General features: G+C 41.4%; 1 protein-coding gene across 1 annotated transcript in view; it reads right to left on the reverse strand.

Moving 5' to 3' along the window:
* Window positions 1-26,617, reverse strand: part of nonC (serine/threonine-protein kinase Smg1) — a 1,312,439-nt gene that overhangs the window by 1,073,423 nt on the left and 212,399 nt on the right. Inside the window, exons 9-10 of the mRNA XM_080284159.1 lie at window positions 22,357-22,497; window positions 11,549-11,749 (exon numbers count right to left, since the gene is read on the reverse strand). Of these exons, the coding sequence (XP_080140285.1) occupies window positions 11,549-11,749; window positions 22,357-22,497 (342 nt within the window). The remainder of the gene's footprint in view (window positions 1-11,548; window positions 11,750-22,356; window positions 22,498-26,617) is intronic.

Below are 26,617 nucleotides of genomic sequence, written 5' to 3' on the forward strand. Positions count from 1 at the left end.
TACAAAGCAGAAAACAACCCAGGGTAAACATAAAATCAGCTCTGCAAATAAACAGATACAATGAGACAGTCTATATAGTTTTTTTTTTTTTTTTTTTTTTTTTTTTTTTTTTTAAATAAATAACAGAATGAAGGAAGGAAAAACAAATGGGTAAAAAAAAAAAAAAAATCCATACACCAGATTACTGGTGTCCTCTGTTCATAAAATATCTGTAACAGTTAGACTTGAACAGTTGTGGGTTGAAATTTGGAGGAAAACAATTCTGGGGAAGCGAGTTCCAGAGAGATGCAGTTCGGGGAATGAAAGAATTCTGATAGGCAGAAGTTCTGCAATATGGTTGAGTGACATTCCAGTTATGAACGCTACCAGATGCCCGTGTAGCACGAGGGAAGGCATGGAGAGGTGGCACCATGGACGCAACTTCGTCTAAGCATTTGCCAAAAAAATATCTGTAAAATAATGCAAGGGAGGCAACATTCCTTCTTACTTGCAGGGGAAGTAGTTTATATGTAATGGTAGGGTTGTTAATGATTCTAACAGCTTTATTCTGAATTTTGTCTAGTTGTCTTAATGCAACCTCTCCACAACCATTCCACAAGGGTGAGCAATATTCAAGCTGAGAGCGCACATGACTCTTATAAATTATAGCTAACTGCTCATCGGCGAAGAAGTTACGGACTCTGTACAATAATCCAAGTTTCTTTGAGGCGGTTTTAGCAAGTGATCTGACATGAGAGGTCCAGCTGAGGGCACTGTTAAGTGAGACACCAAGAATTTCAATACTTTTGGAGATGGGAATATTAGTAGCACTGAAGGTAATGTACGAATCTGGCAATATCTGTCTATTAGTAAACTGTATATATTTAGTTTTACTAGCATTAAAAGAGACAAGGTTGTTTTGTCCCGATTCACTGATTGTAGACAGATCTTGATTTATGGAGATGGCTGTACTGAGTTGAGAGGTAGAGATATTAGACTTTGTAAATGGATGTCTGAGTGTGAATGAACTATGTAGTGTTGATTCATCTGCATATGAGTGAATGGGACTGTGAGTGACAGATAAGAGATCATTAATATGAACCAGAAATAGGGTTGGCACCAGAACTGATCCCTGCGGCATGCCGGCGTTAACTGAGTGGAAATTCGAATATACATCATCTACTTTTACTCTTATTTTCCTGTCACTAAGATAAGAAGAAATCAAAGGAACAAAAGACATTAGTCCATAGCAAGGGAGTTTGGACAGCAGGGAACGGTGCCATACTCTGTCGAAAGCTTTAGAGATATCAAGAGCTACTGCATGAGTTTCTCCAAAAAGATCAAATTGATTGATGGATGGTATGAGTTAAGAGATTGAGTATGTCAATGGTGGATCTTTCGTGGCAAAAACCATATTGTCTATCACTAATTAAGTTGTTGGATTCAAGATGTTTAACAATATGCTTATTAATTTAAGTTTCAAATAACTTACCAAGAGAAGATGTGACAGCTATTGGTCTGTAATTGGAGGGGTCAGACGAACTTCCTTTCTTCGGAACTGGGTGGATATTGGCTTCTTTCCATGAATTTGGGAATAAAGAAGTACGTATGCATAGTCTGAATAATTTAGCTAGGACAGAGGCAAGTTCAGGGGAACACTTTTTCAGAACAATTGGCGGAATTCCATCTGGGCCTGGAGCTTTGTTGGTAGGTAAATTGTCTAGGATGGATTTTACGTATCTTGCCTGTACTGTATTTTAAGTGGGGCAATTTCGGGAGAATCAAGTTCAAGTACTGAGACATTCTGGCTGGTATCATCTATGGTAGAGTTTCTGGCAAAGGTACTAGCAAAGATATCTGCTATCCCACGTGGGTCATTTGTAATACTGCCATCTGAAGGTTTTAGTGGGGGAATGGAAGATGACTTGTTAAAGTTATTATTGAAAGAATTAAGAGTTGACCAGAATATTCTATTGTCATTAGGGTTGTTAAGTAGTTTTGATGCTTGCTCTTGAAGAAAGTTTGATTTAGATAGATTTAATACAGCTTTTGCATGATTTCTAGCAATTTTAAATTGGGAGAGTGATTCAGATGTTTTTGATTTTAAGTAAGAGTTATATGCTAATGACTTTTGGGCTGTTGCTCTGGCACAATTGCCATCAAACCATTTTGGAGAGTTTGATCTTTTAGTGAATTGTTGACTTGGTATGAATAAATCCATACCAGCTAGTATTAAGTCGCAAATGTGGGACTGGGTAGAATTGGGATCACTAGAGAAGAAAGACTGCCATGGAACATCAGCAAGATAATTTCTAAATCCATCCCAGTCTGCCCTGTCAAAGTGCCATCGGGTCACCCTGACAGGTTCAGAATGGGGAGGTGTAGGAGGGTTAACTAATGAGGCTTTGATGAGATTGTGGTCAGAGGATCCAAGTGGTGATAGTACCTCTATCCTGTACTGATCTGGATTATTTGTCAAGAATAAATCCAAGAGATGGGCATTATGGTCAGGATTATCAGGTATTCTGGTTGGTTGCTTTACCAACTGGGTGAGATTAAACGATTCCGCAAACAGCTCGCATTCTAGACCAGCGTCGTCAGTCTGGGCAGAATGCAATAACCATTCAACATTGTGTATGTTAAAATCACCCAAAATGGTAATTTCATTGCCAAGGGCAAGGTCAAGGTTACTCAACTGAGTGGATATGGAATCAAATACACTGGGTTCCGAAGAAGCATTGGGGGAACGATAAACTACACAGATATATTTGGTAATGTTTTGGCAATTTAATTTATATAATGAGTAATCAAAACTGGATGAAGTGAAGTTTAAAATAGTGTCAACTGCATATTGGGATCTGATATAACAACAGGTGCCGCCCTTGTTACGAAAGTTTGTAAGGAGATGGTAACCGGGAAAACAAAATGGAGATATATCGGTAGAGGGTGAGATTTGTGGTTCTGTGAGGAAAAGGGCCAAAGGGGATATGGACTGAAGGAAAAAATGAACCGAGTTTAAATTTGTGGGAGATGGTAGCTACCATTGGCCCTGAGAAGTACTACCATGAACGAAGTGTGGCTGTAAGCCAGGTACTTGACACCAAGTCATCATTCTTAGGCAGAAAACATTCAAACACAAACACAGTCACTCCAAACTGAGATTCTGCATTGCTACTGATCTTATTACAAATCTCCAAGTTCTTTTCTCACAACAGCTTTCAGACACTGTTGTGCTGTACCTGGTTTCAGCATTTGGTTTGGCTTCCAGTTCACAGGAAACAACAGCTGTACCACAGTCAATACCAATATAAGGATTTCCTAAGAGGAAGCATGCCATCATTTTTTTGGTATGTATGTATCTATTTATATCTAAAAAGCTAAACAAGAACTTTGAAATGGATATTCTATATTCATAAATTGAGCCATTATGCTACATTATGAGTAATACAAACTAAATATAAGACAAAACTTCATCCAGTTACAGCTAAAGAAACCTTGCTTTTCATTATAGGAACATATTCTAACCAACTAATGCCCAGGCAGGTGGAAAGTGCATAAACCACCAATACACAGTACAATGGTTGTGTCATCCTTCCTCTGGCACTCGGTAAGCATAAACACATGCTTTGTGCCATCAGGAGACAGGGAAAATTTAAAAGATTAGGTGAGATTATGGAAGGTGTGCTGCAGGCTACAAAAAGTGCACTATGACACATAATATTGTTCTACCAGTATACAGCCTGATGCCATAATCCCTTACGAGGTGACCACAAACACATTACCTACATGTCGCCCTGTCCCCCACCATTTCGATGCCCTCCGCTCAACTTACACCCCACTCTCTCATATACTTCACCACTCCATCCCTCATCTCATCCTCGATCTCCCCATCCCTCTCACTCACATATACTCTCCTCATTTGTCTCTCACTCTCCATCCTCTCCACATCGCAAAACCACCTCAATGTATTTCTCCTAACACTTTCTATCAAATGCACATCCACATAACAAAGCTCCTTCGCTTCCTCATTTGTCAGTCTGTCTCTCCATGTAATTCCACATGGTCTGCCCAAATAACTCATTTCCACTGCTCTCCCTCTTGACTTGTGTCCTTCCAACAAGTTCCAATCTTCTCTTCCATACGTTAAAGTTGGTATCACAATACTGTACTATCATTCTGCAGCATTTTTACTTCCTTGTTCACTTCCCTGATTCTTATCACTGCTTTCAATGAACCAGTCACCTTTCCTCCTTGTTGTACCCTTTCAAGCACTTCATCCTCCAAACTTCCAACTTTACTCATCACAGTACCAAAGTTCATAAACGAACTCACTTTTTCGTTTCCTCATCATCCCACCTCACTATACATTCAGTGACTTCATTTCTCTCAAAGAAATAATAATACTATAATAACAATAACAATAATTTACATATTCAATCATCATCTAATCCTGTGTTGTCCCATGAGGTGTATAGGAGCCCAGGGCTAGGCAAGTTCATCCTGACGTTTAAGATGAGTGACCAGCCTCACTCATCCCTGAGTGGTATTACATGAGCAATAAATTCCAACCACCCCTTGGATACAAACCTGCACTGGCCCAATCCGACAGGAGCACTTTAATTACCCACTAAACCACCAAGCGCCATAATTTGGTTATATAGTTACCACCCACCACAGTAAATGGTTTCCCGGTGTACAAAAAAACCATAATAATCGCGATAACCTGGTCTTTTGTTTCTCAAAAGTGCCAGTTCTTCTTAAGAAATTCACCAGTACTTAATTTGTGGATTGTGCAATTGCAGTAATCCCTTTAAGACCCAGACGCCCAAGTCCCGGACACTCTAAGTCCCAGACACCCCAAGTCCCGTGCATTTTTGGCTTGAGTCTTGGGGGGAGGGGGACATGTTCTCAACCCTACTTTGAACTTGCCGCGTGGTGATGAACAGATGCGTTTCGGGGCGTAGTTCCACCGACGTCCGGCAGAGCGCCCCTGCCTCCTCCCCATTTCCCACCTGCCTACCGTCATGACTGCACGTTTGTCCCATGGCCACCCATAAGCTCACTTTTGTGGTGGTGCCCTACCTGCTCCAGGCCCTGCTGTTCTTCTACTGCCTCTTACTCATGTGTGTGACGATGGCCCCGCCGCCCGAGAAGAGGAAACAAGTGGTTCTGACTCTGGAGAAGAAGAGGGAGATACTGGAGAAGGTGGACACGGGATGGTCGACCTCCTGCATCCTTCGTGAATTCAACCTGGCCTGCTCTACCTTGTTCATTATCAAGAAATCCCAGGACAAACTCACCCAGTACATGGCAGACTTTGCATCGAAGACCAAACACAATTTGCAAAGGAAGAATATGTACCCTCCCTGGTGTGCTCGTGTGTGGTACGGAGTTGAAGGCCTCTGCTGAGAAGTTAACTAGGATACAATACACTCCAGACTTCAAGGCATCCGAAGGGTGGCTCTTTGCTTTCAAGTTACATTGTGGACTTACCAACCATAAGGCCCATGGCGAAGCTTTGGATGCCAACGAGGATGGAGTTGAAGAGCTTCAGCAGAAGATGAAGGGCCAGATCGACAGGGAAGGTCTCACTCTTGGTCAAGTCTAGAACACTGACGAAACTGGTCTCTTCTATCGCTCGCTGCCACCGAACACTCTAGCAGAGAAGTAGAAGCGTGTACCTCAACGCAAGCTCTCCAAGCAGTGGATATCTGCTTTGTGTTGTGCCAATGCTAATGGCATGCACTATCTCAAGCCCATTATTGTTGGTGTGCAAAGCAGCCTCGGTGCCTTCATGGGTTGATGGATGTCCTTCCTGTCATTTGGTACCATTCTGTGAAGGCTTGGTTCACAGCCAAGATCTTCAATGACTGGTTTCACCAGCACTTCATCAAGGAGGTCATCCATTATCAGACGAAAACACTGGGAATCCTATGCAACCAAGTAAAGGATCTCCTTCTTCTGGACAATGTACCTGCGCATCCATCCGACAAGGAGTTGATGGCTGAGAATGGCGCATTAGGTGCTAGTTTTTGCCACCTACTACTACTGCTCTTATCCAACCAATGGACCAAGGAGTGATTGTGGCTACAAAGAGACTGTACTGTCAGAAGTTCCTTGACAAGGTCATGGTTGTTCTCGAGGACGAGGACGAGTGGAGGGAGGGAGGGGACACACGAGGCCAGCAGACTTTGGAAAACCTTCGCCATTACAACCTCAAGTCAGCCATCCACAACTAGGCCAGTGCATGGAGGGAAGTCTCTGTCAAGACTCTGGAAAGTGGTTGGTCTTGTCTGCTTCTTGGAGATGATGTGGTGCACAACTTTCTAGGTTTTGATGTGGATGACTTTCATGTGCATCTTCATGCGGCTGGTGATGAGGTGGATGTGGACGAAGTGCATGAGTGATTGAATGATGACAAGGGCAACTCTGGGTATCAGATCATGACTGATATCAAGACTGCATCTTCAGTTGCCGGTACAAGTACCCAGCTGGAAGATTCCGACAAGGACAGCGAGGATGATGCGGACTCCTCTCAGCGTGCCACTATTCCTGCCATCCCCAAGCTAAGCACACTCCAGGAGCACGTCGAGTTCATTCTGGCCTACCTTGAACACCCAAACTGAGACCTGGAGATGGGGCCCCTGGGACTTGTGGAGGAAGTGTGCATCTTTAGGCAGCGCATCATCACTCGCCAGAATCGCCATTCCTTATGTCAAGCAACCACTGACACTTTCTTCAGGCACGTGACCCCCACTATGCCCAGCCCTGGCTCCACACCAATGCCTCGCCAAGGCATGCCTTCCACCTCCGAGCCACAGCCCAGTACATCGGCCACGGTGGAGTCTCCACTGGATGTGAGTTTGACAGGCCCCTTGGCCACCTGCAACACCTACTCTCTGACTCTGACAGTGAATGAACAGCAAAAACTCGCCATTAGACCACATGGGACTTAACAGTGTTATGCAGTGTTAAGAACAGAATGTGCAGTGTTAAGAAATCGGAATTCAGAGTGCCAAATGTTAAGTGCAGAATGCAACACTGCCATGTTTCAAGTGCAGCGCAAGTAAGAAAAGAATGTGCAGAGTTAAGAAATTAGAATTCAGAGTGCAACCGATTAAGTGCAGAGTGCAACACTGGTGAGTTTCAAGTGCAGCGCAAGTAAGAAAAGAATGTGCAGTGTTAAGCAACTAGAATTCAGAGTGCAAAGGATTAAGTGCAGCGCAACACTGGATTACTGTACGTGCTTCAAGTGCACCTTCATCACTGAGAGGAGGCGGGTTAATCATCGTAACGGTCATGGACGTGTCATAAGTACTCTGTACACCGCTAAATATTACCCATACTTCTAATTCCTCATTCTCTGGTTCCTTTTCATTTATTTCATGGCTGCTATCCCTTATTTGACTGAACAGGGTCTTAAATAGGTGCTGTGAAGGTCCAGTGGGGAGTTAATTAGGTGGCTTTGAAAGTTAGGTTGGGTCGGGGTCCATAAGCACCTGTCCAGGGGCATTTTCCCATGTCCTGAACAAGACCAAGTCTCACACATGCCTTTGGCTCTATTATGTCGGATCTTGGAGGGATTACTGTACCTTTTTTTATCCCACCCCGTGCTGTGCAAAAAATTAAGAAAAAAAAAAAAAAATTGTTTTTGTTTTTGTTTATTATAAACTTGAAGATAAACATCCAGGGCATCATCTGGTGAAAAGAAAAAATCTCTCTCTCTCTCCGTCTTTGCATAGCATCATGTGTAAGTTTGCGTAGGGGTGCAGTAGTTAATGGTGATGCACGGCCAACACAGCCTGAGCTCTGCTTGCTACGCGACGCTACCCAGCCTGAGCTGTGGCTCACAATTCATGGGTTAACACACACTTACAATTTTACAATTACAAGAATTATGATATAACTCAGGTACAATACAGATTCCATCAACAAAAAGGTGACAGCAATTAACCCCTATAATCATCCATCACAACACCTCTCCCAAAATTGTAGCTTCTTGACAACTGAAAGGCTTTGATCTGCCCTTTAAAAATATCAACAGAAGTCAATTGCTTCATGAATAATGGCCACTTATTTTAAGACAGATGGGCTGTATACAGGGAGAGCAATCAGAGGACAACTGATGAACCGCTGCGGGCTCATCGAGGCACAAGGAACCATCCTCGCTTCTTAATATCACAGCTGGGTATGCCAACTGAGGTAATAACATTTCAGCAAGATACTCTGGTTCATCAAAGTTAAAAACTTGAAGCAAATAATAAACACCCTAAATTTATTGATGACTAGAATGATGTATTTACCTAGTTGTGATTATCCAGGAATTGAGCTATGCTCGTGGCGTCCCATCCCCGTTTCTCAAGTCAAATTTTGTTTTGAACTCATTCAAGTTTTTAGACTGGACGATCTCTTTGTCCAGGCTATTCCACAGGTCTGTGCATATACATGGAAATCTGTATTTCTTGATATCCTTCACGCAACCTGGCTTTTTCAGTTTCATTCTGTGTACTCTTGTTACTCTACCATCCCATGATAACAGATCTTCTTTGTCAAAATTTTCTACTCCCATCATGGCCCTGAACACTGCAATCATGTCGCCCCTCTCTCCTTTCTGCTAAGGTAGGCAGAGCTTGCTTTTCCAGCCATTCCCTGTTTGACAGATCTGCCAGGCTAGGAGCCATCTTCGTTGCAGTTCTATGTATTCTCTTGATCTTATTGATATCATTCTTTTTATGTGGGGACCACACTACTGCTGCACATTACAACCTGGGGCAGACCATAACCTCTATCAATTCTTTCATCACCTCCTCATCCATGTAATGAAATGTTACTCTTATGTTCGTCAAGAGATTATACGTCTCTCTAACTGTCTTGTTAATGTGTTTTTCGGGTGACAAATTATCCTGGAGCAGCACTCCCAGGTCCTTCTCTTCTCTCACTTTTTTGTTTGGTTCATTACCCATCAAATAATTCAGTGATGGTCTCTTGGTACTTTTACCCATTTCCAATATTTTACATTTTTTTGCAATGAATTTCATTTCCCACATCTGGCCCCACTCATGAATCCTATCCAGGTCCTCCTGCAGCATTTTAAAGTCTTCTTCAACTTATACTTGCCTAATGAACTTTGCACTGCCAGCAAACAGCCTTGCATAACTGTTCATTCCATCTACCATATCGTTTACATAAATCAGGAACATTACAGGCGCTAACACCGAACCCCGTGGGACTCCACTTGTTACTTCCCCCCATCCAGATATCGTGTCCTTTTTTACCGTCCACATTTGCCCGTCTCTCATGAAGTCTCTCATCCACTCCACGAGGTTCCCCTTCAGTCCTCCTACATGTTCCAATTTCCACATTAGTTGCTTGTGGGGTACCTTATCAAAGACTTTCTCCAGATCTAAATACACACAATCCACCCAGCTATCTCTCCCTTGTAGCACGTCAATTGCCCTTGAGTAGAAACTCAACTGGTTGGAAACACACGACCTTCCACTTCTGAATCCAAACTGACTTTCGGTCAACATGTCCATCTCCTCCAGATATTGTATCCATCTGTCTTAGGGGATTCTCTTGTACAACTTTCTGACCAAGTTGCTCAGGAATACCGGTCGATAATTCAGGGGTTCTTCCTTGATCCCTCCCTTACAAATTATTACCACACAGGCCCTCTTCCAATCCTAAAGCACTTACCCTTCTTCCAAAGAATACATAATTAAACTGTGAATCTTATCCACAAGTTGTTCTCTGCATTCCTTTAGTATCCAATTAGAGATCCTGTCTGGTCCTGGGGCCTTCCTCACATCTTGAGTTTCCAGTAATTTGTAAACTTCTTGCACTTCAACTTTTACTTCTTTTAACGCTAAATTTCTAGTCAATCCCTCCTCCTCCACAAAATCACTTTCTCTGGTGAAGACTATTTGGAAGCATTTGCTCAGCATTTCAGCTTGCATAACTGCATCTTTATACACATTTCCTTCTACTTTCAGCTAACTGATTCCTTCCTTTTGTTTCACCATTAATAAACCTGTAAAACAATTTAAGTTCTTCCATGTCAATCATACCTTTTTCGAAGTTTCTTTCTTCCTCTTTACATATTCTTGTATATTCATTTCCAGTTCTCTTACAGTCTTCCTTTGTCCTATCATTACCTCTCAATTTGTTCCATGCCTTATCCCTTTCTATTTCTGCTATCACACCCTTTGTTGAATGAGTAATTTCTCCAGTTCTCTTGCCCACTAACTTTTGGCACACGTTTTTCCACACCCGTATTATAGGAGTCTAGAAATATATCCCACTTCTTCTGTATCTCTCTTGGTTCCCAGAAATCTTGCCAATCTGCTTCTTCGAAAAATTTTCTCAATCTTGCAAACCTTGCTTTCCCAAAGTTGTATCTTCCATGCCTGTATAGCTCAACTCTTGTTTCCCTATTTCATTCTATCGTTTGGAACTCTATCACTACATAATCACTTTCTCCTATAGGACACAGATATTTCAGAGATCAAATTGCATCAGGTTCTTTGGTTAGAAATAAATCTAGTCTTGCTGGTGTGTCATCACCACTAAATCTTGTCTCTTCTTTGACCTACTGGGTCATTACATTGTCCAGTGCTATGTTTAACAGCTTACTGCCCCACAAATCTTCGCTACTTCCCGAGTCCCACTCCTCCCAGTTTACCTCTTTACAATTAAAGTCACCCATCAGGATCAGGTTCCTGATTTTCTCAATTGCTTTCTGTAGGTATCTACCCATGTCCGACAACATCTCCTGATATTCGTCCTCATTCCATGCTCTTGTCTTGGGGGGGAACATATGTTACTGTGATGTCTCTCTTGTCTTTCCCTCTGGTTTCTAGTACCATGTTTATCAATTCAGCCCTACCCTCTCCCAGTTCCACATTATCCGCATTTATGTTGTTATTCATTGCTATCACCACTCCTCCTTGCATTTTTTTCTTTTCTATCTCTTCTCCATGGTTTGTATTTCCCATCTCCTATTTGGAATTCTGTACTCTCTCTTAGCTTGGTCTCAACAAGGCACACAATGTCTGGCTCATTAACCCTCAAAAAATCATCTATTTCCAGCCTTGCTGAGATTAAACCATCTACATTAGTGTATGCCACTTTCAATCTTTTTGCATTGTTTTTTATTATGTCCTCTCTCCTTCTCTCCTTCAGTACCAGTTCCTCAATTTCAGATCCATAACTCTCCAACAGAACTCTGTCTTCTCTTCCTCCGTTATGTTTTTTGTTTTTTCTTTATCTTCTTTAACAAGTTCTACTGTGTGTATGATTATGTGGAAAACTGAGCATGCCGGACAGTTCTCGTGGTGGCGGTGGCAGTGGCGATGGTGATGACGATGACGACTGTGATGATTAAGACTGTCGCAGTTCGTTCTCTGAGGTGTCACAATAGAAACAGACAAACACCCTCATCACTGAAAAACAAAGGCTAAAACAAAATGCCTAATCACCTGATGAGTGAACAGATTGTCGATCTAAGATTCATTCACAATCTCACTTGAAGTATGAATAACAAGGCACATATACAAAGAAAAATACCAACCTGAAGATCAGCTAAAATATAATTATATGCTTCTTGCAGTAGTGGCACATTTTTCAGACCAAGGATTGCATGGAAGGTATCAAGAGTGGCCTGCCACACTGGCTGGTGGGGTGAGACCCGTAGCAGTCTCAGAGGCGATTCCTTGCCCAACACCTTCTGAATAAATTCCACTGACAAACTGCTACCTATCTGCTTCAGCATCTGAAATAAAACAAAAAAAAACATATTACATACATATATATAAATATATATATATATATATATACAGTATATATATATATATATATATATATATAGGTAGATATATAGATAGATAGATAGATGAGAAGTTGTTGAATGCTGTGAAGAGTATGCATGATGGTGCTAAGGCTGAAGCACATGTGGATAGTGAACTGAGTGAATTTTTCTCTTTGAAGGTTGGGTTGAAACAGGGATGTGTCATGTCTCCATGGTTATTCAGTCTGTACATGGATGGGGTAATAAAAGAGATACAAGGTAGGGCAGTGGATGTTGGAGTGGCCCTAGTGAGAGAGGGCAGTGTGTGGAAACTCCCTGTACTGTTGTTTGCAGATGATACTGTGTTGTTAAGCGAAGACAAAGGGGAGCTGCAAAGCTTGGTGGATGAGCCTGGGAGTGTGTGTAAGAAATAAGAAACGGAATCTAAAGGTGAATGTAGGGAAGAGTAAAATGATGGTCTTTGAGAGAGGTAAAGTCAGTGAATGTACAGTGAGGTTGGATGAGGAGGAAACGGAAAATGTGAGTACGTTTAAGTACTTGGAGAGTGTGATGAGTATGGATGGACGTTTGGAGGGTGAAGTGCTTGAAAGGGTACAACTAGGAAGAAAGGTTGCTGGTTCCTTGAAAGCAGTGATAAGAAACAAGGAAGTGGGCATAGAAGTGAAAAAGTTACTACATGACACTATTGTGATACCAACTCTAATGTATGGAAGTGAAGCTTGGATGTTGTTGGAAGGACACAAGTTAAGAGTGAAAGCAGTGGAAATGAATTATTTAAGAGGTGCCTGTGGAGTCACATGGAGAGACAGGCTGACAAATGTCGACATAAAGGAGGGTTGTGGTGTGGATGTGGATGTGATAGGAAGCGTTAGGAGGAACACACTGAGGTGGTTTGGCCATGTGGAGAGCATGGAGGGTGAGAGACTGATGAGGAGAGTGTATGTAAGTGAGGTGGAGGGGGAGGGAGGGAGGGGGAGGCTGAGGATGAGATGGAGGAATGGGGTGGAAATGTATATGAGAGAGGGGGGGTGTGAGTTGGGAGCACGGCAGTGAAATGACGGGGGACAAGGTAACGTGGAGGCAATTTGTTTGTGGCCACCCCGAACAGGATTGAGGCGTCTAGCAATAGATAGATAGACAGACAGAATAATCCATCCTTCCACCCATCCAATCCTACATTGCCCCAAGAGGAGCGTAGGAGCCCGGGGCTAGGCAGTTGGTCTCGACATTTAAGATGAGAGTGACCAGCCTCACTCATCCCTGAGTGGCATTACATGAGCAATCAACCCCAACCTTCCCTTGGATATAAACCTTCACCGGCTCAATCCAACTGGAGCGCAATAATTACCCACTAAAAAACTACGTGCCAAAATTTGGTTATGTGGTTACCACCCAGCGTAGTAAATGGTTTCCTGGTGTAGAGGAAACCATTTGGCTTGTCACTCAGTGTACAGTCACCCATAGGCAGAAGGAAAAGGAAAGAATGAAGGAAAGAAAGACAGAAGAGGGAGTGTAAAGTCACCCATAGGCAGAAGGACAAGGAAAGAATGAAGGATAGAAAGACAGAAGAGGATAGAAAGAAAGGAGGATGGAAGAGAGGAAAAGGCAAACACCTGAAAGCAGCAATACATCGAGTGAGTGGATGGTGAGCGCCTCCACCTACCACTAGATAGAATAATAATAATAATAATAATAATAAAAATAATAACAACAATGCATTGAACATTCGAAAATTCGTAGTGATTCAGAACCACCATTCTAACCGCATTATCAATTGTTGGCCTAGCCTTCCTGCCGTGGGTCAGCTATGAGATTTTCATTTTCACTCCTGAGACTTTTTTATTTTCTATCTATCGATAACTTTAAAAGTGTAATATCTCCGAAATTACAAATACTCACCAGAACCATCATAGAGTAGTATAGTCTTATTTTTGTCTGATGAATATGTCCTCAGATATGTGAAAACATTTTTTTCATCACCCTGTGTGTATATATATATATACAGTAAACCCTCACTATACAATGCCTCATTGTACGATATTTCGCTTATTCAATGTCAAAATTTTAGTACCCTATGCCCACTATACAATGGGAACGATTTGCAACAACGATGGATCATCCGCGGCTCAGTGAACAGTGAATATGCAAACGCAACAAAAACGTCCTCACACTGTCGGCATTAGACCACACACACTTGTCCACCGGTCCAGCCTCATTAGCTAGCCCTGCCCAGCCAGCTAGCCCAGTCTTATCGATTGGTCCAGCCCCATCAGCCAGCCCCACCCAGCCAGCTAGCCCAATCTCATCCGCCAGTCCAGACTCATCAGCCAGCCCAGCCCAGTCAGCCAGTTCTGCCAGTGATGAGTGAGGGCTGTGTGGCCCTAACTGTCCCTTAGCCTCGGAGGGGACATCAACAATCCTATTTACCTAAGTAATAGTAAGAACTACTGCATACTGTTATTTTCATATTTTTCCCCTCTTTATTCATTATTAACGTGTTACTTTACATGTTTAAACATAAGGATATTTCATGTATGTGAGTGTTAAGGTGTGTGAATGTGCGAGTTTAGGCAGGTCTGGGAACGTATCCCCATTGACTACATGTTATAACAGGTTCACTATACAATGGACTGCTATACAATGGGGTTTTCAGGAACGGAACCCCATCATATAATGAGGGTTTACTGTATATATATATATATATATATAATCAGACCTCATCTCCAATGCTTTATTTTTGTTAGTATATAACACATCCATCCTGACAGGTCATACTTATTACATAGCAACAGGAGGCAAACCATATTTTTTAGTTTATTAGATTTATATCCATTGGCTCCATCAAATCTTCAGTCAATCTGTGTATGTGGCTCACACAATATATATACAGCATGCTCGCCCTGAATGTGTGGGTTTCGTTCCAGCCGTGGCGCATTCGGCGCGAAACCGCGTAAGTTTTAACTACAGGTAATCTCTTAATTCACGCGAGGGTTACGTTCCCAGACCGTTCGCGTGTGGTAAATTCGTGTATACGTTCTGCCCATGTGTGCACGTAATTACGCATGTGTATTAAGTGTATTACATCTGAATAATACTCTTTATGCACTACATACACCTAATAAACTAGCATAAAGTATGAAAAACAACAAAAATGTAAGAAATTTACCACTGAAAGCTGAGAAGCACAGGCGCAGGTGGAGACACTATCAGTCTGGTGCACTAGCCCTCACTGCCTCCCGTATGCTATATTCTCTGCCTTCTTTATTGTACGAACAGTTGACTCATTCACTCCAAACATACGGTTCCAAGACAATTCACAGGCGTAGGTGGAGTCACTTTAGCACAGTCTGATGCACTAGCCCTCACTGTCTCCCGTATGCTATGTTCTGCTTTCTTTATTTACGAAGAGTTGACTCATTCACCCCAAACATAAGATTCCGAGACAATTCACTGTCAAAACATGGACGATTTCCGATCAGGACAATTCGCACCCTAGACGATTCCTCGTCATTCTATTAACATAGTCATTATTGATTAATTAATACTTTAATAACTAATTTTCAGGGGGATTTTATAACTCATATAAGTAAAAAACTAGCGTATTCTGCTTGCTAAATAAACTGGTATGTAAATAAATGACGGGGAATCGCCCTGACAGCGAACTGTCACCGACATTCCTTCCCTAAGTTTGCCCAACACTTTAACTTTCTCTGTCAGCGACATCACTTTACGAGTCCATTTTGGTGCGTTACCACATGCATCACTAGCACTATGCTTAGGCCCCATGTTGGCAAACAAGGCAAGCAATCACTGGAAGGCAGAAAAATAAGCCACAAATAACGACTAGCGAGTCATGCACGGTTCGAACGTCGGATTCAAACTGACTGTGTGGTGCGTGGTAGACCGACCTTAAACACACACACACACACACACACACACACACAGCCGGAGAGAGCGGACGTCCCAGGCATCGCTCCTAACCTTGAGTAGTTTCAGGAATTTTGTCTGTCCTGTCTCCTAGGGTCTTTCTTTAAATTTAAAATAATGAAAGTTAGTAGACTATCAAAAATGTAAAGATTTGTTGGCAATAGTATACATGAATGTTTGTGGCTTATTCGGTAACAGCTGTTTAGGTACTTTACATTAAACATGGCCGAAAATGTAAACAATGAGGGAATGGAATTTCAAGGATTTGATGCTAATACTAATGTCATGGACCTGGTGAAAACATTAATTATGAGGATTAGTGAACTCGAAAAAAAAGTAGAGAATCTAGTGATAAAGGATGTGTCAGGAAATACAGAAACCACAATACAGAGTCTAATCCAGTCCAACGAAACAGCCAATGAAGAGATTAGGAATTTGAAGAGGGAAAATGTTGAACTGAGGAGGAAACTTGAAGAGAGTACTAATAAAACGGAGAAGGTGAGTAATGTATTAGAAGAACATAAGGCAAAGTGGGCACACGTAGAAGAAGAACAGAAAGAAGTGGTCAGCTTAAGAGAGATCATCCGGGAAGAAAGGGAAATGAACAAGAAAGAAATGGAAGAAAATGTAGTGAAAATACTGAAGAAAAAAGAGAAAATAGTGAGAGAAACTGTAGAAAGGAACAGATGTGTGGTAGTATTTGGAAACAGGGAAGAGGAAGAAAAGGTTAGGTTCGCAAGACTCGAGAGAGACATGAACATGGTGAGAGGAATATTAGGCAAGATTGACCCCGAAGGAGACAAGTGGGTAAAAGAAATTGAGGAAGTAAGGAGGATAGGGCCTTATAAGAAAGGGGAAACAAGACCAATGAGAGTCAAGTTTACATCAGAAAGTGTAATAAATGAAATACTTAAAGTGACCTGGAAATTAAGCAAAGAGGCGGGGATGGAAAATATTATAATAAGAAAAGATCTGAATGAAGAAGAAAGAGAAGTTTTAAAATCATTAAAGGAAGAAGTAAAGGAAAAAAATGATAAGAGGACAGAGGAAGAACGTAATACTTTTTTTTGGAGAGTATTGGATATGAAAGTAAGGAAATGGTATTTAAGGAAATAGAAGTGAAGGAAACTAGGGTGGATGGTTGTGAAAGATCAGAAGTTGAGGAAGTGGTATGGACAGAGAGTAGGAGAGAAGAGGGTATTAATAATGTCAAAAATAATTTGAAGGTGATATATACTAATGTTAATGGTTTCATATCGACAAGGATCAAAATTAATGATTTCTTGAGAGAACATGAACCTGATGTCATGTGCTTTGTAGAGACCAAATTAAGAGAAGATATTGATGTTCATTTGGGAGATGGTAAATACAAACTGTGGAGAAAAGACAGAAAAGAAAAAAAGGGAGGAGGAGTGATGATAGCAGTGAAGAACAACATAAATGTAGATACTGTGGAAATGGGAGAAGGCAGGGCTGAAGTGATATATATGAAATTAGAAACTGGAGAGAATGTTAAGAGAGATATGGCGGTAGTGTATGTTCCCTCAAAGACGAGAGCATGGAAGGATGACGAATACCATGAGACGTTGTCAGATATGGCTAGCTATTTGCAAAAAATAATTGAGAAAAGCAATAATATAATTTTGGTGGGTGACTTTAATTGTAAAGAGGTGAACTGGGAGGAATGGTACTCAGGAGGCGGCGAGGATTCGTGGGGCACTATGTTATTAAATATAATAATGAATAATGTGATGACGCAGTGGGTCAAAGAAGAGACACAGTTTCGAGGTGAGGACACACCAGCAAGGTTAGATTTACTGTTCACCAAAGAACCCGATGTAATAGAATCGTTGGAATATCTCTGTCCTCTGGGAAAAAGTGATCACGTGGTCATTGAGTTCCAGATGTTAATAGGAAACGTCGAGCCAAGAGACGAGCTTCATAGACAGGGAAGATACAACTTTGGCAAAGCAAATTTTACAGGATTGAGAAACTTTTTTGAAAATGCGGATTGGAGAAAATTCAGAGAAACAAGAGAGATACAGAGGAAGTGGGATATCTTTCTAGACCTCTATAATTTGGGAGTGGAAAAATTTGTACCAAGAGTAAGAGGGAAAGAAAACAGGAAAAAGGAGTGGTTTAATAGAAGGTGTATGATAGCCAAAAAAGAGAGAGATAAGGCGTGGAACAATTGGAGAAAGAGAGGTAACGACAGAACAAAGGAAGAATATAAAAGAACAAGAAACGAATACACAAGAATACGTAGGGAAGAAGAAAGGAATTTTGAAAAAGGTATAATTGACAAATACAAGGATGAACCCAAACTGTTTTATAGATTTGTTAATGGCAAACTGAAACAAAAGGAAGGAATCACCAAGCTGAAAGTAGATGGAGAGGTCTTTAAGGATGCGGCAATGCTAGCAGAAATAATGAACAAACGTTTCCAGTCAGTTTTCACTAAAGAAAAGGAGCTTGTGGAAGGGGAGGGAGTGATTAGAAATGTTCCGGTGATGAAAGATATAAAAGTGGAGGTGCAGGAAGTGTATAAATTACTGGAAACTCAAGATGTAAGGAAAGCCCCAGGACCTGATGGAATTTCTAATTGGGTACTGAAGGAATGCAGAGAACAACTGGCGGATAAAATTCACAGCTTAATTGTATGCTCACTGGAAGAGGGGAAAGTGCCAAAAGAATGGAAGAGGGCAAATGTGGTACCAATTTACAAGGGAGGAAACGGGGAAGAACCCCTGAATTATAGACCAGTGTCTCTAACCAGCATAGTCGCAAAATTGTGTGAGAGAATCCTGAAAGACAGATGGATAAAATATCTGGAAGAGATGAATATTTTGGCTGAATGTCAGTTTGGATTCAGAAGTGGAAGGTCATGTGTTTCAAACTTGTTGAGCTTTTACTCAAGAGCGATTGATGTGGTACAGGAGAGAGATGGTTGGGTGGATTGTGTGTACTTAGACTTAGAGAAGGCCTTTGACAAGGTACCTCATAAGAGACTAATGTGGAAACTAGAATATATAGGAGGACTAAAGGGGAAACTTCTGGAATGGATGAGAGACACTTTGAGAGACAGACAAATGAGGACAGTAATAAAGGAAAAGATGTCTGGATGGAGGGAAGTAACAAGTGGAGTCCCTCAAGGCTCAGTGTTGGCGCCAGTAATGTTCCTGATTTACGTAAATGATATGGTAGATGGAGTGAACAGTTATGCGAGTCTGTTTGCTGATGATGTAAAGATCTTGAGGAAGATAGAGGTTGAGGAGGACTGTAAAATACTGCAGGAGGATTTGGATAGGATACACAATTGGAGCCGGACGTGGGAAATGAAATTTAATGTAAAGAAGTGTAAAATATTGGAAATGGGTAAAAGTACCAGGAGACCATCACTGAATTATTTTTTGGGTAATGAATTAATCACAAAAAGGAGAGAAGAGAAAGATTTGGGAGTGCTGGTCCAAGATAGTTTGTCACCAGAAAAGCACATTAACAAGATAGTTGGAGAGACTTATAAACTCTTGACTAACATAAGAGTAGCATTTCATTATATGGATGAGGAAATGATGAAAAAATTGATAGTGGCCATGATCCGCCCCAGGTTAGAATATGCAGCGGTAGTGTGGTGCCCACACAAAAAGAAAGATATAAACAAGATTGAGAGAATACAAAGAACAGCAACCAAGATGGTCCCCAGTCTGACAGACCTGCCATACAGAGAGAGGCTGGAAAAACTGGATTTGCCTTCGTTAGAGGAAAGGAGAAAGAGGGGAGACATGATTGCGGTGTACAGGACCATGGTGGGAGTAGATAAAATTGACAAAGAAGATCTGTTTGTATGGGATAAGAGAGCAACAAGAGGACATGGAATGAAATTGAAAAAGTCAAGCTGCTTGAAGGATATCAAAAATATAGCTTTCCTTACAGAAGTATAGACTTATGGAATAGCCTGGACAAAGAGATCGTCCAGTCAAAAAACTTAAACGAGTTTAAAGTTAAATTCGACTTATTGAGAAACAGCGACGGAAACCCACGAGCATAGTACATTCCGTGTATATCACAATTAGGTATATTCTTAAATATTTGGAACGACTTAGACAAAGAGGTGATGCATGAGAAAAACATTCATGTGTGTAAAGGTAGACTTGATAAATGTGGATATGGAGACAGGACAACACGAGCATTGCTCAATTCCTGTATACTACAAATAGGTAAATACAAATAGGTAAATACACACATGTATGCACACTGGCAGCAGGTAGGCATGTTTATATTTTATTTATTTCTCGTATATTAAAATTATTTATTTGAATACTATAATTTTGTTTTAATTATTGTACAAAAAATTCGTGGATAACCGAAATCCCGTGAAAAAAGTTTGCGTGAATTAAGGGATTATCTGTACTCCTTATTTTGCTCGCTAGACCCCCGAAATGTGGTGTTTTGCTGTTATGTGTCATTGGTAATCAATATGAAGCACTTTAAGTGGTTAGAAGGTTTATTAATTTTAATGTTATATATAATTTACAGTACTGCACAGCAAAACTTCAACATACAAATATGTAACCACAAGGCAACATTCCGATGCCGATCGGTTTCGGGACAATTCACCGTCACAACAATAACAAGACAATTCGCCGTCATTAATGAAGACAGCTATGGGTGATGCTAGAATATAATTCAAAGGTGACTACAACGAGAAAGAAACAAGTTAATTATTGACTAAAGGTGCAACTAATATATAATATAAAAAGCCTATGCTATTGAACATAGATTTTGATGGATCCCCCTTACATACAGTTATTAAATAATAATAAGTACAGTATATTCATAGAATGACGGGAAATCGTCCACGGTGCGACAGGTCCTGAAGGGGATTCGTCCTGGGTGCGAATTGTCCTGATGGGAAATCATCCATGTTTTGACAGGGAATTGTGTGACGACGAATTGACTTGATGGCGAATAGTCTCGGAACCCGCCGATCATAAGTAATCATATATATCACTTTAACTGGTTATAAGGCTTAATACTTTAAGTGCTTAAAGTTACAAGTACATACCACAACAGTAAACAGTTAACCTACAATTACAGTACTGTGGAAAAGCAGTAGAGCAAACCTTTAACGAACAAATAAAAAGGGCAATATTCCAACACCTATCAGGTAAACTGATTATAAGACTTTATTTCTTGCTTTAGCATTCTTTAATAGTACTTTAACTTGCACATAAACTTACCAGAACAGTAGTGTAAATATTTAACTTACAAATACAGTACTGTGAAAAAGCAGTACAGCTAATCACGTGATCAGGTGATCAAAACAAACCGTGCGTGCTGTGATGATGTTCAAGGGTTTGGCCTTTCAAAGGCCTTTCGCGTAAATTTACAGTTTTCATAATGGTTCTTTAATCTTACATTGTCTTATACGTATTCCAGCACCTACCGCATATAATAGCAAGCAAGTTCGGCGAGATCGTGTTTGGGGTGAGCTTACTGTACAATATACCCTCAATTTCCACATACCTGATATATGATAAACATGTTTTGCGTGAGAAGATGATCCCCTGACATGCCTCAGTAAACATAGGGGGGAAAAGTGGATTATGCGAGAAAATCCCAGAAGTCTGCCCCATCCATGACAACATTCAAAGGTCCCACGCAGCGACATATGCCAACATGGCCACTAAACTCAGGACATCTTTCACATTATCGACACTGCTCCCATGATGGCAATCAACAACCTCATCAAGGAGGTTGAGAAGGAGAAGCACCAGGCACCTGAGTTCACACAGCAGGCACCAGCAACAGCCAAGCCCCTCAGTGTAATTCACCAGGTCCTGACTGACCTGGTGAATTACACTGAGGGGCCCACTACCAATTGGCTCAAAGGTGCCCTGCTGATGTTGGTGCCCAACAATGGTAAGCTGCAGTCCCTCCAGACTGAAACTGACTGGATCTTATGGGAGCAGAAGGAGCAGTTAGTGAAGATAATCAATGAGTCGTTCCAGACTCTCATCACTGCCTACTTTGCCCCAGCCCCAGCCCCAATGCCTGCTCCACCACCACAGTCTCCCCAGCCTAGCATGTCTGCCTCCCCACATCCTGCCAGTGACAACAATGGGAGAAGCAACTCTGAGGGCTCTGAGACCTAACCTCTGCTCTAAAGGGGTTACAGACACCTCTCATTCCCCCTCCTCTAGCCCCTCAGGATATGGTAAGTGATCAACACTTATTTACTGCTCCAAACACTCTTCCACCCCCCCAAGCAAATTTCCAAGAGGTTGTATGCATACAACAATGTGTTAGGTATGATCAGGAGGGGGACAAAGTTTTGCAAAGAAGGCCAACAAAGGAACTGGGAATATTTAGGGGGTTTGCCATACCAGTTAGCCATATGACATGGTTTTCGACATGGCGATTAGCACAATTCAGTTTACACGGTAAAATTCTTGGATATATTGGACACATACACTGAGGGTTTGCTGTATACAGTACTGTACTGCAATGGAGGTGAGAAAGCTTTTCAATATTAACACAAAGTTTGGAAATAACACTTCAGGTGAAAAGTACAGTGGTTTTAACATACATGAGAAGTTTATTTTATTAGGCCAAAATGGAAAATGAAGACTCAAATGACACACCTGAGTGAGGAGTGAGAGGAAGGAAAGCACGGTGGTAAAGCTGTAGTGCTGAGCCAGCCTCTCCTGCAGTTCAGTCACATGACAGAAGTGCCCTTGAAGTTCTGGCATGCTCTGGCAGTATGGAATCAGAACCAAACAAACCTGGAAAGTAGTGTGGTAATTATAAGACAAATGTGCATAAAAATGCATATACATTACTATTAACAGCTGAAATTACAAGGTCTATGTTAGCTAAAATACATAATGCTTGAACATGCTAAATAGCTGTAGATGACAAAAGGAGGCACTTAGCAATCATTCATGATGTGGCAATTGACACAGGAACTCCAACCTAGACAACATTCAAAATGGTTCCCTACTTATCAGGAAACTACATATATTAAGCGGTGTTTACATGGAAAATTTACTCTTGCGATAGGAAAGGTATAATACAGTGGAATCATGGCTTAAGACAATGGGAAGTAATGCTCCTACAATATCAAAAGCAATTAATTTCTCCATGACAGGGTGGATAGACAAGGATTGTGGAAAGTGTTAAGAATATATGGAGTAGATGGGAAGTTGTTGAATGCTGTGAAGAGTATGCACGATGGTGCGAAGGCTGCAGTGCATGTGGATGGTGAACTAAGTGAATTTTTCTCTTTGAAAGTTGGGTTGAAACAGGGATGTGTCATGTCTCCATGGTTGTTCAATCTGTACATGGATGGGGTAATAAAAGAGGTACAAGGTAGGGTAGTGGATGTTGGAGTGGCCCTGGTGAGAGAAGATAGTGTTTGGAAACTCCCTGTACTGTTGTTTGCAGATGATACTGTGTTGTTGAGTGAAGACGAAGGGGAGCTGCAAGGCTTGGTGGATGAGTTTGGGAGTGTGTGTAAGAAATGGAATCTAAAGGTGAATGTAGGGAAGAGTAAAGTGATGGTCTTTGAGAGAGGTGAAGTCAGTGAATGTACAGCGAGGTTGGATGGTGAGGAATTGCAAAATGTGAGTATGTTTAAGTACTTGGGTAGTGTGATGAGTAAGGATGGAGGTTTGGAGGTTGAAGTGCTTGAAATGGTACAGCAGGGAAGAAAGGTTGCTGGTTCTTTGAAAGCAGTGATAAGAAACAGGGAAGTGAGCATGGAAGTGAGAAAGTTACTACATGACAGTATTGTGATACCAACTCTAACGTTCGGAAGTGAAGCTTGGATGTTATTGGAAGGACACAAGTCAAGAGTGACAGCAGTGGAAATGAGTTATTTTAGAGGAGCCTGTGGAGTCACATGGAGAGACATGCTGACGAATGAGGATATATAGGAGCGTTGTGGTGTGGATGTGGATGTGATAGGAAGCGTTATGAGAACACACTTAGGTGGTTTGGCCATGTGGAGAGGATGGAGGGTGAAAGACTGACAAAGAGAGCGTATGTGAGTGAGGTGGAGGGGGGGAGAGGGAGGGGGAGGCCGAGGATGAGATGGAGGGATGGGGTGGAGAGGTATATGAGAGAGGGGGGTGTGAGTTGGGAGCAGGGCAGTGAAAGGGCGACTTGGAGGCGATTTGTTTGTGGCCACCCCAAACGGGATTGAGGCGTCTGGCAATAGATAGATAGACAGATTATTTAACAACACGAAAACATCACTCAATTACACAGGAAACATAAAGAGGATGCTTTTAGGTATTGGATTTCGAGATGGTTGTGTTGTTTTACAACCCCTGCATTGTACTTATGTTCATCACTGTTAGGATTTTGGGACCCAAGCCCACCCACATGATTCATGTCCTAGACCTGCATACCTCAGCCTTGATGTTGTGTTAAATGTTTGTGTGTCTAGTAGCATTTTTCTTCACTCCACACCTCATTTCAGAACTCTGACCAAGCAGTTCCAAACTAACTCAGTTACGATCTCTAAGCACCAGCAAGTGCTTTTCCTTGCAGTAATAATGCAAAGAACACAAGCATTTATTCCCGAGAAAAAGGCAAACACATTGGACTACGTTGGTGTGGGAGCTTAATAGGATCAAGAGATTAGTATTTAGACAATCAGAAAAAATGAGTTGGGAATGTTTATAATGTGAATAATCTTTTTGTTCTAAAGTGACAAAAATTCTAAAGATGTTAATGATGAGGGAACAGTAAATTCAAGAGCCCTTGCCTTCAGTGCAATGAGCGTGAACAGGGTTCAGTGAATGACTTTTGTTATGAACTAATGGACTCAGGGTTTAAGATATTTGGTTCTTACAGTATGTGACAAGTTTATGTGTTGACACAAGAAGTCAGATAAGATAAATACATGAGTTCAGTTTTTGTGAATCATGTATTCACACAAATTTATACTGCTTACTTAATTTGTTTATTATTCAGGATTACTACACTCATGTTTATCTTAGAAATTATTCATAGTCACTCCATGTATTTTTTTTTTATTTTTAATGACTAAGATTACTTCAAAAACAGTTTCAATGTAATTAGTTTTTTTTATTACTAACTGTGCCAAGCGTTGTTCTTGGCGAAATATGTGTGATGCTGGCCAGCGATATTTCACGGGATGGTTAGGTTAAAAGTTTTTATCTGGTTGGTATTGACAGCTTTCTTGGTTAGGCTTACTGGCAATAATTTTGTTTCATTTTCTTTCATGGGGCTCCAACAGGCTTGCATGTGTTGGCCTTGGTCAACTAATGGCAGTTCTCCATATTGCTCAATCTCTGGCAGCCTCCCTGCTCAGTCTCTTATCCCTGAGGTCACAGTCTATGACATCGTCCCATCTTTTTCTACCTGCCTCTCACACCCTGACCCTGAACATTCAAACTTTTCATTTTCTCTACCCAACTGTCATCCCGCATCCTCTCCACATGCCCAAACCATCTCATTCTATCCCTCCTCATCATATCACCAGTAAACTCCAGTCCCATTCTTTATTTCAACTCTTCCATCGTCAACCTAGTCCTCCCAGGCCTTGCATTCAAGGACACACTGCACATGTACCTAATCATCATAGATGATTAAATACTATAAGACGGTCTGCAGACAAAACCTCATAGTTAGGTTAGGTTAGGTTACGGTGTACTGACGTGTCCAGTCAGCCAGAGCCTATGTAAACACACTGCCGCATACATCCACAGCAGAAATATTGATAATTACCAATACTGATATACTGTATATATATTTTTAAAGAATAATATGAGGTTCCCTGAACTAAACCCTTTATTCTACATGTTTTAGCATGAACTTGATTCAGCACTAGATCTACATAACAATCTTGTGGTGTAGACAGACTGAACTGTGTTGACCTCACATTCCCTACTACACATCAAGCGGGCAGGGGAGATGTGAGCTGGACCAGGGGAATTCCCAACCCTCTCAATCTCCCTTGCAATTCGCCCGGATGGCCTTTGATCTGGGTCATGTGCAAACCCATGGCCAGGTAAAACAAGGATTACAGGACTGGAAGGAATGTGCAAGGTGTGAATGAAAAATGTAAAATTACCATACTAAAAGTTTGCAAGGCAGAATGGTATGATGTGCAGCATTATGCAAAACAAAGGTGAGTGGCTTAGTGTGATATACATAAAGCCATATATCAGCAAACATGGGCAAATAATGAAGGCGTCATTTTGTTGACTGATGAATGATGGATAGGAGAGCTTGATTATAAATGTTACAAGTTGATGTGCATGAGTGTCAGGTTTAATTTTCAGATAGTAAAAGATGCAGCTTCTCATGATGGAGGTGTGGAAGACAAGGACTGATTTTAGAAAAGAAAACAACAGAAAACAGATACCCACTAGTGTGACTGTGATGACAACTGAAATGGACGAGCTGACAACAGCCATAAAATTTATGCAATGGGTGGTTTTGGAGAGCCTGGGCAATATGATAATAGAGGGCAGTTGAAGGATATATGTTAGGACAGATGGTTATGCATGAATGCTGGTACTTGTTCAGTCTGCTTTGGATGACCGGTTTCTCCATCTCCACTTCAACTGTGTGGCTTTTTTAAAATGAGCCCCAGATTCAATGTTTCATTTTGTTTCATGTATAAAGGCTCCATCATGCTTGCATGAGCTGGCCCTGCTAGCCTACTGCCAGCTCTCCATGCTGTGCAATCTCTGGCTGCCTTCCTAATGTCATACTCTATCTCATCCCATACCTCCCCCCCCTCGAGCAACCCTACCCTCAAAGCTCATGCTTTTCACCTTTTGCAACCAGCTGTCATCTTATATCCTCTTAGTATGCTCAAACCACCTCAATCTAGCTCTTCTCATCACACCACTAATACAATCAAGC

The sequence above is a fragment of the Coenobita brevimanus genome, chromosome 100 (assembly GCF_032717465.1).
Source record: "Coenobita brevimanus isolate Jiangsu-jjx chromosome 100, ASM3271746v2, whole genome shotgun sequence".
In the NCBI taxonomy this organism is placed as follows: Eukaryota; Metazoa; Arthropoda; class Malacostraca; order Decapoda; family Coenobitidae; genus Coenobita; species Coenobita brevimanus.